The sequence below is a fragment of the Triplophysa dalaica genome, chromosome 9 (genome assembly GCF_015846415.1).
Source record: "Triplophysa dalaica isolate WHDGS20190420 chromosome 9, ASM1584641v1, whole genome shotgun sequence".
In the NCBI taxonomy this organism is placed as follows: Eukaryota; Metazoa; Chordata; class Actinopteri; order Cypriniformes; family Nemacheilidae; genus Triplophysa; species Triplophysa dalaica.
In genome coordinates, this window is record NC_079550.1 from 16,515,152 (window position 1) to 16,529,563 (window position 14,412).

A 14,412-nucleotide genomic window follows, 5' to 3' on the forward strand; every position below is an offset into this window, starting at 1 on the left:
TATTGTTAAACTTTATGTATTTATATTAAATATTGTATATACTTTGAATTATTTTTATTAAGAAATCTCTAAATATCACCGGATGTATTTACACATCTTACAATTTCCAACTGTAAATGCATGTTAGTAGTGAAGTATTTTAACTCCTAGTGAATGTACTCTTGTTCTCTTGCATTGGGTCAAAGATAGTTGTGGCCTAATGGTTAGAGAGCCAGATTTCAAACTCAAGGTTACAAGTTCTATTCCCAGGCTGGCAGGTGTCCAAGGCTTTATTAGGTGAACCCCCAATGGGGGGAACTATTGCATATTGTTCACATGTTTAAATCCTTAAAAAGAAACTCTTAAAAGAAACATAAAAAGCTTAGACTTAAGGTTTTTCAAACTGACTGTATATACATCCTTAATAATGTCTTTCTGATCCTCAGCCTCCTCCTACAGTTTAGTATTGAACGGCCTTTCTCCAAATTACAATAAGACTTTCAGGATAGGCCGTTTCCACCTCTTTTAGCATTTGGAAAGCCATGGCCTTTAAGCAAACAAAGTCTAAAGAAACAAACAAAAAACAAAATGTATGTGTATTATAAAGGGTTATAAAAAGGTAACATGATTATTATTTATATATGACTGGGCCTAACATTTTAAACCTCTACCTCTGTCACAGCAGACGTTCATCCTCTGTTGCAAATACATTGTGATTATGGCCAATGTAGTAGTTTCTAGAATTAAAAGATTCTCCGTTAATATGATTACATCAGCAATGCAAAATCAGTCTTCAGAAAACCAAATAGATTTTTTAAGGAACATACAGAGAAGGAACAAAAAAAGAGGTTTAATTCTGCCTTCCAAATTACCAATGTGATCAAATGCATATATACAACACAATTTTGGTTAAATACCATGGTAAACAAGTTAAAATAACAGTTACAAACATCTCAACAAATCTACAGTTTTAACTTAACAAAGATATAACTTTAACAAAGATAGCCATGATGAGTATATATTTAAAAAAAATAGTGCATATATTTAAAATATTTCTATATTTAATTAATAATTAGTAAATAGCGTTTATAGTTTTATAAAAATATAACCTAAATAATTCAATTTTATGATTTTTATTCCGCACTTTATACTCTGAAGCAGATTTAAGTTTTTTTTTTAAAAACCCTCTGATTTATAACGTTGTTTTACAATCAAAAAACGTTAAGCTTCCTGGCTGTTTTCATGGTGACTCGTGAAATCTGTGACCCATAGACATTGTCTTCAAGTTGTTTCTGTGAGCGAGCGTTAACTCTGGGTATCTTTCGGGAGATTGATTAAACTAACTCAGGTGTTTTGGAACAGACATACCCCGAATAAGCAAGGTTTGGGTTAATCAACGAGAGTTCAGGGTTTAGCTGACGGTAAATTAACCCTGCTCTCTGGGATACACCCAGGTGCAATGTAAATAATTATTAAATCTATGGATTTTTTTTGTTCAATTATTGTTATATCTAAGGTTAAATGATTGTGTTTTTTTTCCATTTGCAGATATTACCAAAATCGTCATACAGTAATTCTAAGTTATTGTTACACTGTAAAACGTTGCTGTAGTTTTGCTGCAGGACGGCCTAACTTACTGTAGATTTTATTTGCAATTGTGTTTTAAACATAAACTTATCACAAACATAAACCCTATATCTCATATTTTCTTTCACGAAACAAGACAAAATATCTTAGGTCACTTTTTTTGTCATTTATTTTATTACTAGTAAAAAACAAGACAAAATTGCTTTGAAGTGCTACTGTGCTAATGCCAGGCTCTTCTTGCTCATTTTGAATCTCAAAAGTCAAAGTGTTCTAATTTTGGTTAAAGTAAAGTTTAACTCAAATTGAAAATGGTACTAATAGGAGAGTAATTCAATATACAGTAAGTTACTGGCAAACCTGCAGCAAATCTACGGCAAAGCTTTACAGTGTAGCTATTGTAAGTTTAGTTAGGCTGATACTTTATATTTATATACTAGGTCATTTGTATTTATATATTATACTTTTACATATTTATTTATATAGTAATTGGAATTCCTAACCTCACCTATTCCAAAAGTTTTATTTGAAAGCCCTTATGTTCTGACCATGACAAATGAACAAACCTGATCTTCACTCTTTGTTTTGTACATCAAAGTGAGGCAGTGTTTCTCATACTGATAAATGATCTACAAGCAATATTGATCGTAATTGAAATCCCGTTTATATGTGACCTGAACACCCTGAAAATGTTTTGTTCATGGTCAGTTCAAGTTACAGTAATATTACTTTCAAAGACTCAATTCGTTTTGGTTTTTAAAATTAGATGGTTACAATTTGGTGTACATAAAAGTGTTTACAAAAGGGGAGTACTCCAACATATCACAAGGAGTACAGATTTACCTCAATGTTATAAAATATGAGAGTCAAATTGAATTTGTCATTACTTTGATGCTATTTATTCTCACATTGTCGCAGAGGCATATGAGTTCAACAATTTGTTTTGCAGGGAATCATTTCATTTGGCTTTCACACACTTGTACAGCAGGCATGGGGTAATTGTTTTCCCATTCCAGCAGGTTCTTTTGAACATTTTGTTTGACCATTCAGGGACATTCAGAGAAGTTGCATCCCATTGTGTTTTAAATCTTTGTGGTATTGTACATTGGGACTCTTTGTCCCAATAAAGTACAACGAGGTTTTGGATGTATGCCTGTGGTCACCCCATTGCCCTCCAGCTCACTCAGTGAAGATCATTCCCTGTGACATACAGCTTTTTTCCATATGTAGCAATGCGAATGCATAGTAAATATTATCAAGACACAAATCAACCAGAGGTAAGGGTTTTCTTCTTATTTGTTTTCTGTTTTCATAGTTATAACTTAGGAATTTAGAAATGACTTGCGAGATATTTTAACAACACAAAATATCACAAAATAACATATTCACAATGATAAATGAAAAGTTTCCATATTTATTATATTTTAGATGGTAACATGTTAGAATATCTTGCTATTCTTCCACTGTCTTCTGCAGATAAAAATATGGGGGACTGGTCTATTCTAGGCCGCTTTCTAACAGAGGTTCAGAATCACTCGACGGTCATTGGTAAGATTTGGCTGACGGTGCTCTTGATCTTTCGCATACTGTTGGTGACGCTGGTTGGGGATGCCGTGTACAGCGATGAACAATCCAAGTTCACCTGCAATACGCTGCAGCCGGGCTGCAACAATGTCTGCTACGACACGTTCGCTCCCGTCTCCCACCTGCGCTTCTGGGTCTTCCAAATTGTGCTCGTCTCAACACCATCCATCTTCTACGTTGTATACGTCTTGAACAAGGTCACCAAAGATGAGAAGTTGGAAACGGAGAAGGTGCCGGCAGACACCCAGTGCTCAGTAAGGCCCAATCCTGAGTCAGCATATAGGCCTGAGGGAGAAGACTGGGGTGTCCAGGATGAGGGGAGTGTGGAACAAAGCCTGGTGCAGGAAGATTTCGGTGAGGTTGCCAAAGACCCGACCACGCTCTCCAGTCAAGTTCTACTCATCTACATTGTTCACGTGCTGATTCGTTCTGTTCTAGAGATCACCTTTCTGGTAGGTCAGTATTACCTGTTTGGATTTGAGGTGCCTCATTTGTTCCGCTGCAAAACATACCCCTGTCCAACTGAAACTGACTGTTTTGTGTCCCGTGCCACTGAAAAGACCATCTTCCTTAATTTTATGTTCAGCATCAGTCTGGGTTGTTTCCTCTTAAACATTGTGGAGCTCCACTACCTCGGCTGGATCTACGTGTTCCGCATGCTTTGCGCCGCCTGCTTTCTGTGCTGCAGGACGGAGAGGGAACCGTACCCTCAGCACAAACCTTTGCTGCTGAAGCTCAGACACTCAATACGAGGCGGATTGTTTCTGCAGACCCCTGCAACAGCCTCATCTCAGAAGACAGGGACAGCTTTGCTTTCGCACGCTCCTGCCATCGCTTTTGAGACTGACTCAACTTTGGAGTGCTTGCCAAAGAGAAACTCAGAGGAACGGGAGCGCATACGGCTAAAACAGGCCAACATGGCTAGATGTATTGGCAAGAAGTCTTGGCTGTAATGTGTAATAATGTTCTTTTTATTTTTGATTATGAGGTCATTCTACATTTACTCTCTCGTCAATTGATCACAGTTGTTTTGTTGGTAGATTTGTTTGCTTCATAATCATTTTAAGCAATTTGCATTTACCATGAAAATAAATATTATATTTATTCAGTATAATTATTATGTATGATTATACAATATATATATATATATAATATATATGTATTGCATCATGAATGCCTAATTTTCTATCTACTTGATCTATTGATATTATGCTAATGTTTTTTCTTCTTCAAAATAATCGACCCCCATTGTAAATTAAAAGAGGGTAAAATGAATGAATAAATAAATAAATGGCAGGAAAATGGTTCATCTATCCTTATAACACTGAATTAATATTTTCTGCATTGCATATTAAGATGGCACAGTTATTTCAGTTTTCTTTGCAAAAGGGCTCTGCAGAATCTGTATAATCTAAAGAAGTTTCCTTCAAGATTATAATGCACGTTTTTCTTTCTGAGAAATTGTAAATGAAATGCATGAAGTTCTAGTGGTATTGAAATTAATACTATCAGTTATTATAGTCCGGAGTTTTTTGTAAACAATAAACAAGTGTAAGCTCATAATAAATAAAGTATACAAATGTTAAAATTAATTTCTTACAATGGGAATGTATTTAATCCATCCAAACTGCAGCATCCTTCACAAGTAAACACCCCCAGCTCAAAAAATACCTGTTCTGCATTTATTTGACTAACCAATAACTCTGTATGTCTGTCCAAAGAAAATCATTGTTGTTCGTTCTCTCCTTTGCTTAATTAGCTTTAATCATCCTAGTAGCATGGCCTGTTTAGTGTGTTGACAAAATGTTTAAATGCTCTCCTACTTGTAAGTCCCCTTAGATAAAAGCGTCTGCCAAATGAATAAATGTAAATAAATTTAAATGTAATTGTAGTATATCTGATTTTAATTAGTTCATAATATGTCATATGAACACATTCAACACACGGAAACATGAAGTCATGGCTTACTTTTAATTTACTTTGATGAAAAAGAAAAGCGTACACAGAAAAAAATATAAACAGAAGTGAAAAAACCCTGAACTAAAATTATGTTCAGCACTAACAACAAGAGTTGACCTCCTCAGCTGATTTCTTTCCTCCAGGCCACAAGGGGGCACTGTTTATTTTGGATCCCACTTTAACAGTTTCATTTTGAACACTGTCTGTCCCGAGCCTCTTCTGGATTTCAGAGGCCATGGTTAAAAATGCCTTCTCTACGTTGTTTGCGTTCTTGGCACTGGTCTCCAGGAATGGGCTTTTGAGTGACTCAGCAAGTTCCTAAAACCAGTTCAATCAAATACATATTTAATAGAAATATATAAGGCCTTTGATCTGCAAACCCTGTAAAACAAACGGTACCATCTGTAAACAAGCTGAGGGATTTACCTTTGCCGTGGTAAAGTCCACAACTTTTTTTGAAACAAGGTCACTCTTGTTCCCTACAAGCAACTTGGAGACGCTTTCACAGGCATAGCGATCAATTTCTTCTAACCATTGCTTCACGTTGTTGAAAGACTCCTGTATAAAGTAAAGTTCCTTATTAAACCAAATTTAAACAACCATAACATCAAATATAAACAAACACTTCTAAAATATTGGCCTTACTTGGTCGGTGACATCATAGACAATTATAATCCCATGGGCTCCCCGATAATAACTGGATGTTATGGTGCGAAATCGCTCCTGTCCTGCTGTATCCCACTTGAGGACAGGAAAACCACATAGAAAAATGTTAAAACAACTGTCATTGTTTCACATGGTCTTATGTAAAAATAAAGAAGTAGTCGTCTCAGAAAACAAGGTTAAATATCTAACTTTTACTCACAATCTGCAGTTTTACCGTCTTCCCCTCCATTTCAATAGTTCTGATTTTGAAATCCACTCCAATAGTGCTGATGTAGCTCTCTGTATAGGTGTCATCCTGTTGAAATAATTATGTCAAATATCAACGTAAAACAATGTATTGTAAAACAATTTGTGTTACTTGTTGTTACTTTCCAACTATGTGAGTAAATTCAAGAAATTCTTTTGAAGCAAAAAATGTTCAGCCTAAAAATCATATTGTATTGCCACCGTTTGGCTAAACAGTTTACAGATTTTAACATTTATTTAGCATTTATATTTAAGAACATATCTAATTTACTGACTCCAGATGTACAAGACACACATAATTTTGTATTAAAATTCAGGCATGATTTATCATATGATAACTAGACATGCAAGAACCGATTAGATTTTAATTTAGCAACATATTTATATTTTCGGATGTGATTGTTTTGGTTTAATATCACCAAATAACATAAAAAACAATTGTTTTCTTTTGAACAACCGTATCGTTGTGGATTGCTTTAATGATGGATGTATGAGTTTTTGGGGCTTTAACATTTTGATTCTGATACCATGACGGCATTTTAAATAGTTAAGAGTTAAACTTAAAGACGATGTGGGATGGCATGAGGATTTAAAGACAGATTTGTTCCTTTTTTTAAATGAGAATTTTATATGCAGAATCATGTCCCAACATTTGACTGCTAACAAACGCTACTCATAACAGGTTTCATGATGAGACTTGTTGGCTAGCAACAGTAGGCCTCAATGACATAAAGAGAGAAAATGATTTGGCTTACAGCAAACCGCAAGAGTAAACATGACTTCCCTACACCGGAGTCCCCGATCAGCAGCAATTTGAACAGGTAGTCACTGTAAATATAAAAAAGTCATTTATTATTCATTTAGATGCCTGATACCTGTGTCTTTTTACCGCTAGCAATGTAGTATTTTTGTAAATAACAAGAAAGAACAATAAAGTCTAGTCTTCAGAGGCATAACTACTTACTACTCAGTGTTCATCCTCGGCGTGTTGATGGCAGGCTGCTGTACACTAGTTTTTTCAGACAGATTATCTGTGTTCAGATGGGTTGTGTGTTTTGCAATGCAAACAGCAACAACCGTGCCAATAGTGAACCCAACTCCATCATTTATTCAAGCCCCTGATCAAGTTACAAAGTGGCCAAAACCTGTTTATTAAGCAGCCTTTCAGCAGTAGAGACAGGTGTTTAATGGTAAAGAAAGTTTTGGAGACATAATTGAAAAAATAACTTGCAAACGGTCAAACACTGTTATTGTAGCATAGTATAAGTAAAATGTCCAAATGAGAATTTAGTTTTTCTTGAAATCCTGTTAGTCATATGATCAACGAGGACAATAGAGACATAATGTTATGGGAACGGGCCTGTAAACCAATGAGAATAACCCTTTAAATCTTAAGCAATGTGTATAAGCCTGTAAACCTAAATGAATATAATCCTAAACATTACCAGCACATGCACAAGTTTTTCATATTATTAAAAGAAACCACAGAACATAGTGTTTGTTTGTTGTCATAAACCCACCTTGTGTTAGCCAACAACTGTCACAAGAGGTCGCTAAAGAACCAGGTAGATTTCACTAATGTCTCACAGCATTTCAATAAAAAAGGTCTTTAATCTACACATCAGGAGTCTGAGGCTTTATTAGTCTCTATTTAAAACATACTATAGAAGACTTAGATGCAGACTTCGATAAATGTATGAGTATTATTAAAGTTCATTATATGAAATGTATTTAGCAGGCACTTGTCTTTTATCCAAAGTTATATTATAAAAATATTGAGAAAATAACCAATATGCAATAGCGACTATCACTTTGGCATTGAAACATTTGAAATCTGAGTTAAGTCTGCTGTGATTATCCTACAGCGAATGAGGCTCACAAGCTACAGTGTTTAGGGGAGAAGAGTGAAGTTTGCTAGCAACACGTAGGCAGGGAGTATAATATGTAGTTGCGGCAGTATGTAGGGCACGACTCTTTGCGTGATTCAGAGTCGACTCCCTTTTTCCAAGCCAAGAACTCTATTCATTGACCTTCGGCTTTACAACTTGGCAGACTGCTTACATTGAAACGTGGCAACATTACACACGGCATGAAATGTAATTTATATGATCTCGTAATATGTACTCTTTTATGATGTTACATTGTGGGCCTACCACTATAGAGTGATGAAAAATGCTTATAGCAACCCAGTAAGTTCTGGGAGCATTAAGCTAAATTGACAGATCGCATCAGCATTGTTTACACTCTTGTTTGTGGAAGTCACTGGGCAGGTCCACTTTCCTCATTGACATCACACACGTAATAAAAACGAAAAGTTAAATTCATTGGAAAGCATGCTATGGAACTATGTACTTACAACTATGTATTACAACAGTATGCACGCATTGGGATACCACCAAAAATATGTGGCCATTGTTGCCTAGATGACTGTGATAACGGTCACACATTAAGCCCTTCTTTTCATTTAAACATTTATTCATATTTCTTAATGTTAACTGTATACTTTTATTTATTATGTCAGTGAGGCATCACTTATTTAATTTTATTAGTACAGTGTATTATCACAGAACTCTGATCTTCTATACTAGACCATCTGGGTACTTTGAGAAAACTCATTTTAACATGCTATGATTTGGGACATGCTATTTCTAATTATAAATACAATTTAGGGTGGATATTTTATGGATAACATGGATATTATGCAAATTGGAATGCAGGAAAAGTCTGACACTGTTTCTTGTCCACTTCAAAAAAAACTCAAAATTACATAGTCTAAAACAGTCAGAATATTTTTTGGTCCTATTATGAATGCATTAAGGAACTAGATGTAAATACTCTCTACATTTATTACAGTAGGAATTCACTAAACGTAAAGTGCAAAATTCATGTTCCTACGGGAAAGTTATACCTGTTGTGATTCATGCATTTAGATTCACAGATGCTAGTAAACATGTGTAACGTAGGATCCTTTAAACAAATCCCCAAAGTTTTATTAGCAACAGTGTTCATTAAGCAAGAGGGGTTAATTTTCTAGGGGTTTTACATGTGACAAAACAAAAATTGAACTCATTAATAGAATTTCCCGCAGGTCTCATCAACCAGACTTCAAAAGATATGATGATGAAATGGTCTGGAGTGAGAAAAAAACTCTCAGTGGAGCATTTTACATACCAGAGCTACAGTTTTATACTATACAATTTTTAATACATTTAAAGAATTTATATATACAATTGATTTTATACCCTGTATTGATTTTTTTGGATTTTAAATACCTATTTTTTGATAACAACTTTATAAAACTGTATATAAGGCTACATTACATTAACCAAGATTAATTAATGCTTATACAATATCTCCTTCCACTGTTATGCGGATGATGTACATATCTATTTGCCTGTCAAAATTCTGGCATTAATTGATTCCTTGAGATATTTAAAAATATGGCTGGATCAGAACTTTGTTAGTCTTAATGAAAATAAGACTTTGATTGTTTTGTTTGGTCATCCTGGGGATTTTAGTGTTTGTGTAGATGCACTTGGTAATTTGGGTTTGTATGTTTGTCCATTTACCAAGAATCTTGTGTGATTTTTGACAGTGCTTTTAAATTTCAAAAACAGATTAGTTCTGTTGTAAGAACAAGTTTCTTTCAACTGAGACTGTTGGCTAAAGTCAAGCCCCACCTGCCACATCAGGAGTTTGAAAGTGTAATTCATGCATTTATAAAATCTAGACTAGACTTCTGTAACTCTTAATATGTTGGTTTGGGTCAGTCATCTCTTCATTGCTTAAAGTTAATTCAAAATGTAGCAGGTCGGCTCTTAACTGGGACTAAAAAGCATAAAGTACATTACCCCAGTCTTGGCTTTACTACACTGGCTTCTGTCTGTTTCAGGATTGATTTTAAGATTCTATTGTTTGTTTTTAAGGATTTTAAATGGGTTTGCGCCTGGTTATTTATCAGGGCTGGGTTTCCCAAAACCTTCGTATCACAACGTCGTTCTTAAGAATATATTGCTACCACTCTTAAGGTATAACTTATGAATGACATAGCGTTAAGAAGTATTTATCTTGTTTGTGAGTCTTTTTTTGGACATTGTAAAGCACTTTGTTCAACCTTGGTTGCTTTTTAAATGTGCTATATAAATAACATTGAAATGAAATTCTGACGAACTCTATATTTTGCCTTGTTCTGAAATTAAATAGGCCATAATAAATTTATAAATCAAAAGATTCATCTTCAAAGAACAAAATATTAGCATAGAAATTATATAAATGGCATATTGCATTTTTCTCAACCGGATTCTTGAGGTATCGCATAGGATTACCTTCATATTGAAGGCCAATATGTAATTGTTTTGGAGGATCTATTAACAGAAAAGCAAAATAATATTCTTATTCCAAGGTTCGTTGGAATGCTTAAAACTGATTGTCCAGTGTCGACATTTGCTGGTTTTTTATTCCCAGATAACAACCTCTCAAAACGAATAACCCGTATGCAGCAAATCATTTTGACATATTTTTTTACATTACATTTACAAATGATTAAACCAAATTGCTTGTTCATGACATTTGAACATCGTTTCTGTACTTAAAACTGAAAGTAAACAGCTTTTCCTCGCAAAAGGTCTGCATTAGCTAAATTAGCTAAACAAATATTTCAAATTCACATTTCATGTGCAGTTTTTTTTCCCTCTTGTGGCAAGTAGCCATGTAGTAAGCGGGATAATGTACAAGCAGCTGGCTGTTTTCATGAAATATCAGCAATATCAGCGATATCTTTGACTACTCGGGGTCACCCTATAAGGGATAATGTACAGGTAGCCGGATGTTTTCGCAGAAATAAGCAGAACAACTGCAATAACAACTGGTGAGAGGTCAGAGGTCAGAGGGCAGTGCTGAGTCGTGACATTCACAGACACACTGCAAATTAATGATAGAGGAAGTCATTCTCAATAGCAAACAATCCGAACAAACAGCAAGACAACAAGAACACCAACCACATGGACTAGGATATGCTTCTAAGCTTACTGTTCTCAGTTGGTTTTGTATTATTCTCATTCGACAACGGCACACTTCACACGTTTTGTGTGTGTATTGACTACTAGTGGACTAGTGCTCTTTTCTTACACATGCTCTGTTGTACGCGTCACGTCCTAGCGGTCTCAAAAAATGGGCTGCACTTAGACGGGGTTTCCGGAACTTGTCATGAAAGGGACTGTTTTAATGGTAAATGCTTTATTGCATTGCATTATTAATAAAGTAGCTTTATTGAAAGTTCATTGGTAGTTAACGTTTGTAAAAAAAGCTATTCATTATTATCTAGTTTTGAAAATAGTTTTGAGGCGAGATCTGGTCTAGTATGTGGCACAACATTGTTACGTGATGTTTATGGTAAGTGTCCATTAATTATACAATTCGTGGCTTTTGTTTTGAATATATGTTCCCCTGTTTAATACATTCAATAAAAGGGAAGGAAGGAGACGGGAACCGGCCAACATTTAAACATTTAATAAAACAAGAACAAAGTAAGAAGACAGCCGGCAGCCCCTCACGGACGACTGGTGGCAAATAACACAGTAAATAGACAGCCGGCAGCCCCTCACCGACGACTGCCGGCGACACACACAAACCATAACTAAAAGCCAGGCCTGGTCCTCTCTCGTCAACAGTCCCGTCGCTCGTCCTCTTTTGCTCCCAATCTCCTCCGTGAGATATGCGGGACCGGTGTGAGCACAGCTGATTCCCCGCCTCACGGCTACCGTCACGTCTTTCTGACAACATCCTGCATTTTATTTTATGAATTATTATTATTAATTATTATTATGCATTATTATTATATATTTTTATTTATTATAAAGGTACTGTATATTCTGTTCTAAACAAATTCATATACACACACACACACACACACGTGCGTTTCGACTATCAATAGATTATTGGCAAGACGTAACAATTCTGATTCGACTATTCAAATCCCTAGGCATGGACACCCCTATATCCCTTACATAACTATGTCTAATGGTCTATGAAGACCTTACATAATGAACGTTATGTTTCTATTATCTTTGAATGCGCTTTTTATATCTACATAAACAGCAATAGCCCTAAACTGACAAATTTTATACACTGCACCTTTTTTTAAGGTGATGAGAAATTGCAGTCAAGAGATCCTAAAGTGATGACCAATAGGGTATGAATGGGTGCGTATTGTGCTGTGGGCACTATTATTTAATTATTTTAGAAAGTTTTGTATAAGACATGAAACTAAAATAGATTTTTACTATGGTCTTATTCTTAAATTTGTTTATACATACATTTTAGACATTTACCAATACCTGAGATGGTTGACAAATGGACCGATCCAAGCATTTAAATTCTTCACAGCTTTGATTCTGCCTTCTGCTCCTGACATGCTACTGGCTTCAATACCAAGCATTTTTTTCAGATTGTTATCCCATCGGGAGTGATATCGTATGATGACACCATTAAGATGGCAATACATATAGTCAGGTGTGTCACGCTTGATGATATTACTTTTTTGGTAGTAATACATAAGGTGAGTCCTAATCGTGAGATGCTCCGCTGATTGTTTCATAAGTTACTTTAATTTCAATTTATGTAAGGAACTTTTGGTTAAATACGATAGATCAAAAATATCTTAATTATAATTAAACATTACTTATTTCTTTTTTTCCACAGTAATTTCCAAAGTTGTGTTATGGAGAACTTATCCATTACTGTGAGATTTGAGCTGACCTTGGATTCATTTTCCTTGTCTCCAGGAGCCAAATATCCAGTATTTTTCATTGGCATGTTGATGTACCTATTTGTTGTCGTTTGCAATCTGACTCTGTTGTTTCTCATTGTGCTGCAACAAAATCTCCACAAGCCAATGTATATTTTTATGTTCAGCCTTCCTCTGAATGATCTTGTTGGCATCACAACCATGTTCCCCAAGGTTCTGTCTGACATTGTAACAGAAACGAATTATACCTACTATCCTCTCTGTGTGTTTCAGGGTTTTATACTCCATATGAGTGGGAACGCATATTTGTTCATCCTGGCTGCAATGGCTTTCGATCGTTACATTGCCATTTGTATGCCACTGAGATACAATGCTATCATGACACCGAAGGTTGTGTCAGGAATTGTTGCTCTTTTTTGGAGCCTCAATACTTTAATGATCGTTGTGTTGTTTGCCTTGCAGGGACTGCACTCTAGATGCAGATCTCACATTGTAAACGCGTTTTGTGAAAACGTCTCTCTTGTTAAGCTGTCCTGTAGCAACACTACAGTTAATAACATTTATGGCTTATTTATAACTGCGGCAATGCAGGTTGTTAGTCTTTCTATTCAAGGGTTTTCTTATTTGAAAATTTTGATCACATGCTTGGGCACAGGCAAATCTGAAGCAAAGAGCAAGGCCATCAACACCTGCGTCTCTCAACTAATTATCTTTATCACTTTTGAAATTGTCATGATTTTCTATGTACTGTCACACAGGTTTACAAATGTCCATTCAAATCTGCAAAAGATTATGGGGCTGCTCATTTTTTTAGTGCCTCCTATTCTGAACCCGATTGTTTACGGACTGTACAGCCAAGAAATACGAAAACATCTGCTAAAAGTTTTTAAAAGAAAAATCTCGGTGTAAAGTCGATTTGCGTAAAGGCAAAACTATGGCACAACTGTTTGAAAAAAGAAAAACAGGAACAATAAGTAGCCTGAAAAAACTTAGGACTGGTTATGCGTTATATGTTCAATACAGAATGCAGATGTGCAGCATTGCATGATCAGTGTTAACTGAGTTCTACTGTTATGAGTTTGTTTTTTATTAACATAATTTAAAATTAGACAAAATTACTATACTGCAAATGCTGTTTCTGTAGCTTAGCTGGTATAACATGTTGTTAGAAATGCCAATGTCATGTTTTTTTTATTCCGGAACATATGATTTGTTCAATTGTATGTTAAATTCACTCTAAGACATGCATAAATGTAATATAATTGACATCTGTTTCAATTTGTTATACTCAGCATGGGCTAATCCTATTACAATTTATTTTATTGTACTTTTTGCACATACTACATTTTAAAATATACATCCTATGTGTGTTTTAATATTCTTTAATATTTAATTTTATTAACGGTTAAAATGAATGTCTGAATACATTTCCAAATACCCTATACAGGTGCATCTCAATTAATTAGAATATTGTGAAAAAGGTCAATCTATTTTTACACTCAGTTTAGAAAGTAAAACCAATATATTATATAGATTCATTACATATAGAGTGAAATATTTCAAGCCTTCATTTCTTGAAATTTTGATGATTATGGCTTACATAAGATAATGAAAACCAAAAATTCAGTGTCTCAGAAAATTTAAATATT

At 35.0% G+C, this 14,412-nt stretch overlaps 3 protein-coding genes across 3 annotated transcripts; 2 read left to right on the forward strand and 1 right to left on the reverse strand.

Moving 5' to 3' along the window:
- Positions 1-1,010: 1,010 nt before the first annotated feature.
- LOC130428879 (gap junction delta-2 protein) lies at positions 1,011-4,669 on the forward strand. The gene has a single exon (XM_056757167.1). The coding sequence runs from the start codon at positions 2,961-2,963 to the stop codon at positions 4,098-4,100; it is 1,140 nt and encodes a 379-aa protein (XP_056613145.1). The 5' UTR covers positions 1,011-2,960; the 3' UTR covers positions 4,101-4,669.
- Positions 4,670-5,205: 536 nt separating this feature from the next.
- On the reverse strand, positions 5,206-6,996 carry zgc:171927 (uncharacterized protein LOC100124616 homolog). Its single transcript, XM_056756546.1, has 6 exons — positions 6,983-6,996; positions 6,774-6,846; positions 5,972-6,067; positions 5,752-5,847; positions 5,533-5,664; positions 5,206-5,424 (listed from the first exon to the last, which is right to left on the reverse strand). Exons 1-6 carry the CDS (start codon positions 6,994-6,996, stop codon positions 5,206-5,208), a joined length of 630 nt encoding a protein of 209 aa, XP_056612524.1.
- A 5,740-nt stretch (positions 6,997-12,736) lies between these two features.
- Positions 12,737-13,672, forward strand: LOC130429115 (olfactory receptor 52L1-like). Its single transcript, XM_056757480.1, has one exon. The coding sequence runs from the start codon at positions 12,737-12,739 to the stop codon at positions 13,670-13,672; it is 936 nt and encodes a 311-aa protein (XP_056613458.1).
- Positions 13,673-14,412: the final 740 nt, after the last annotated feature.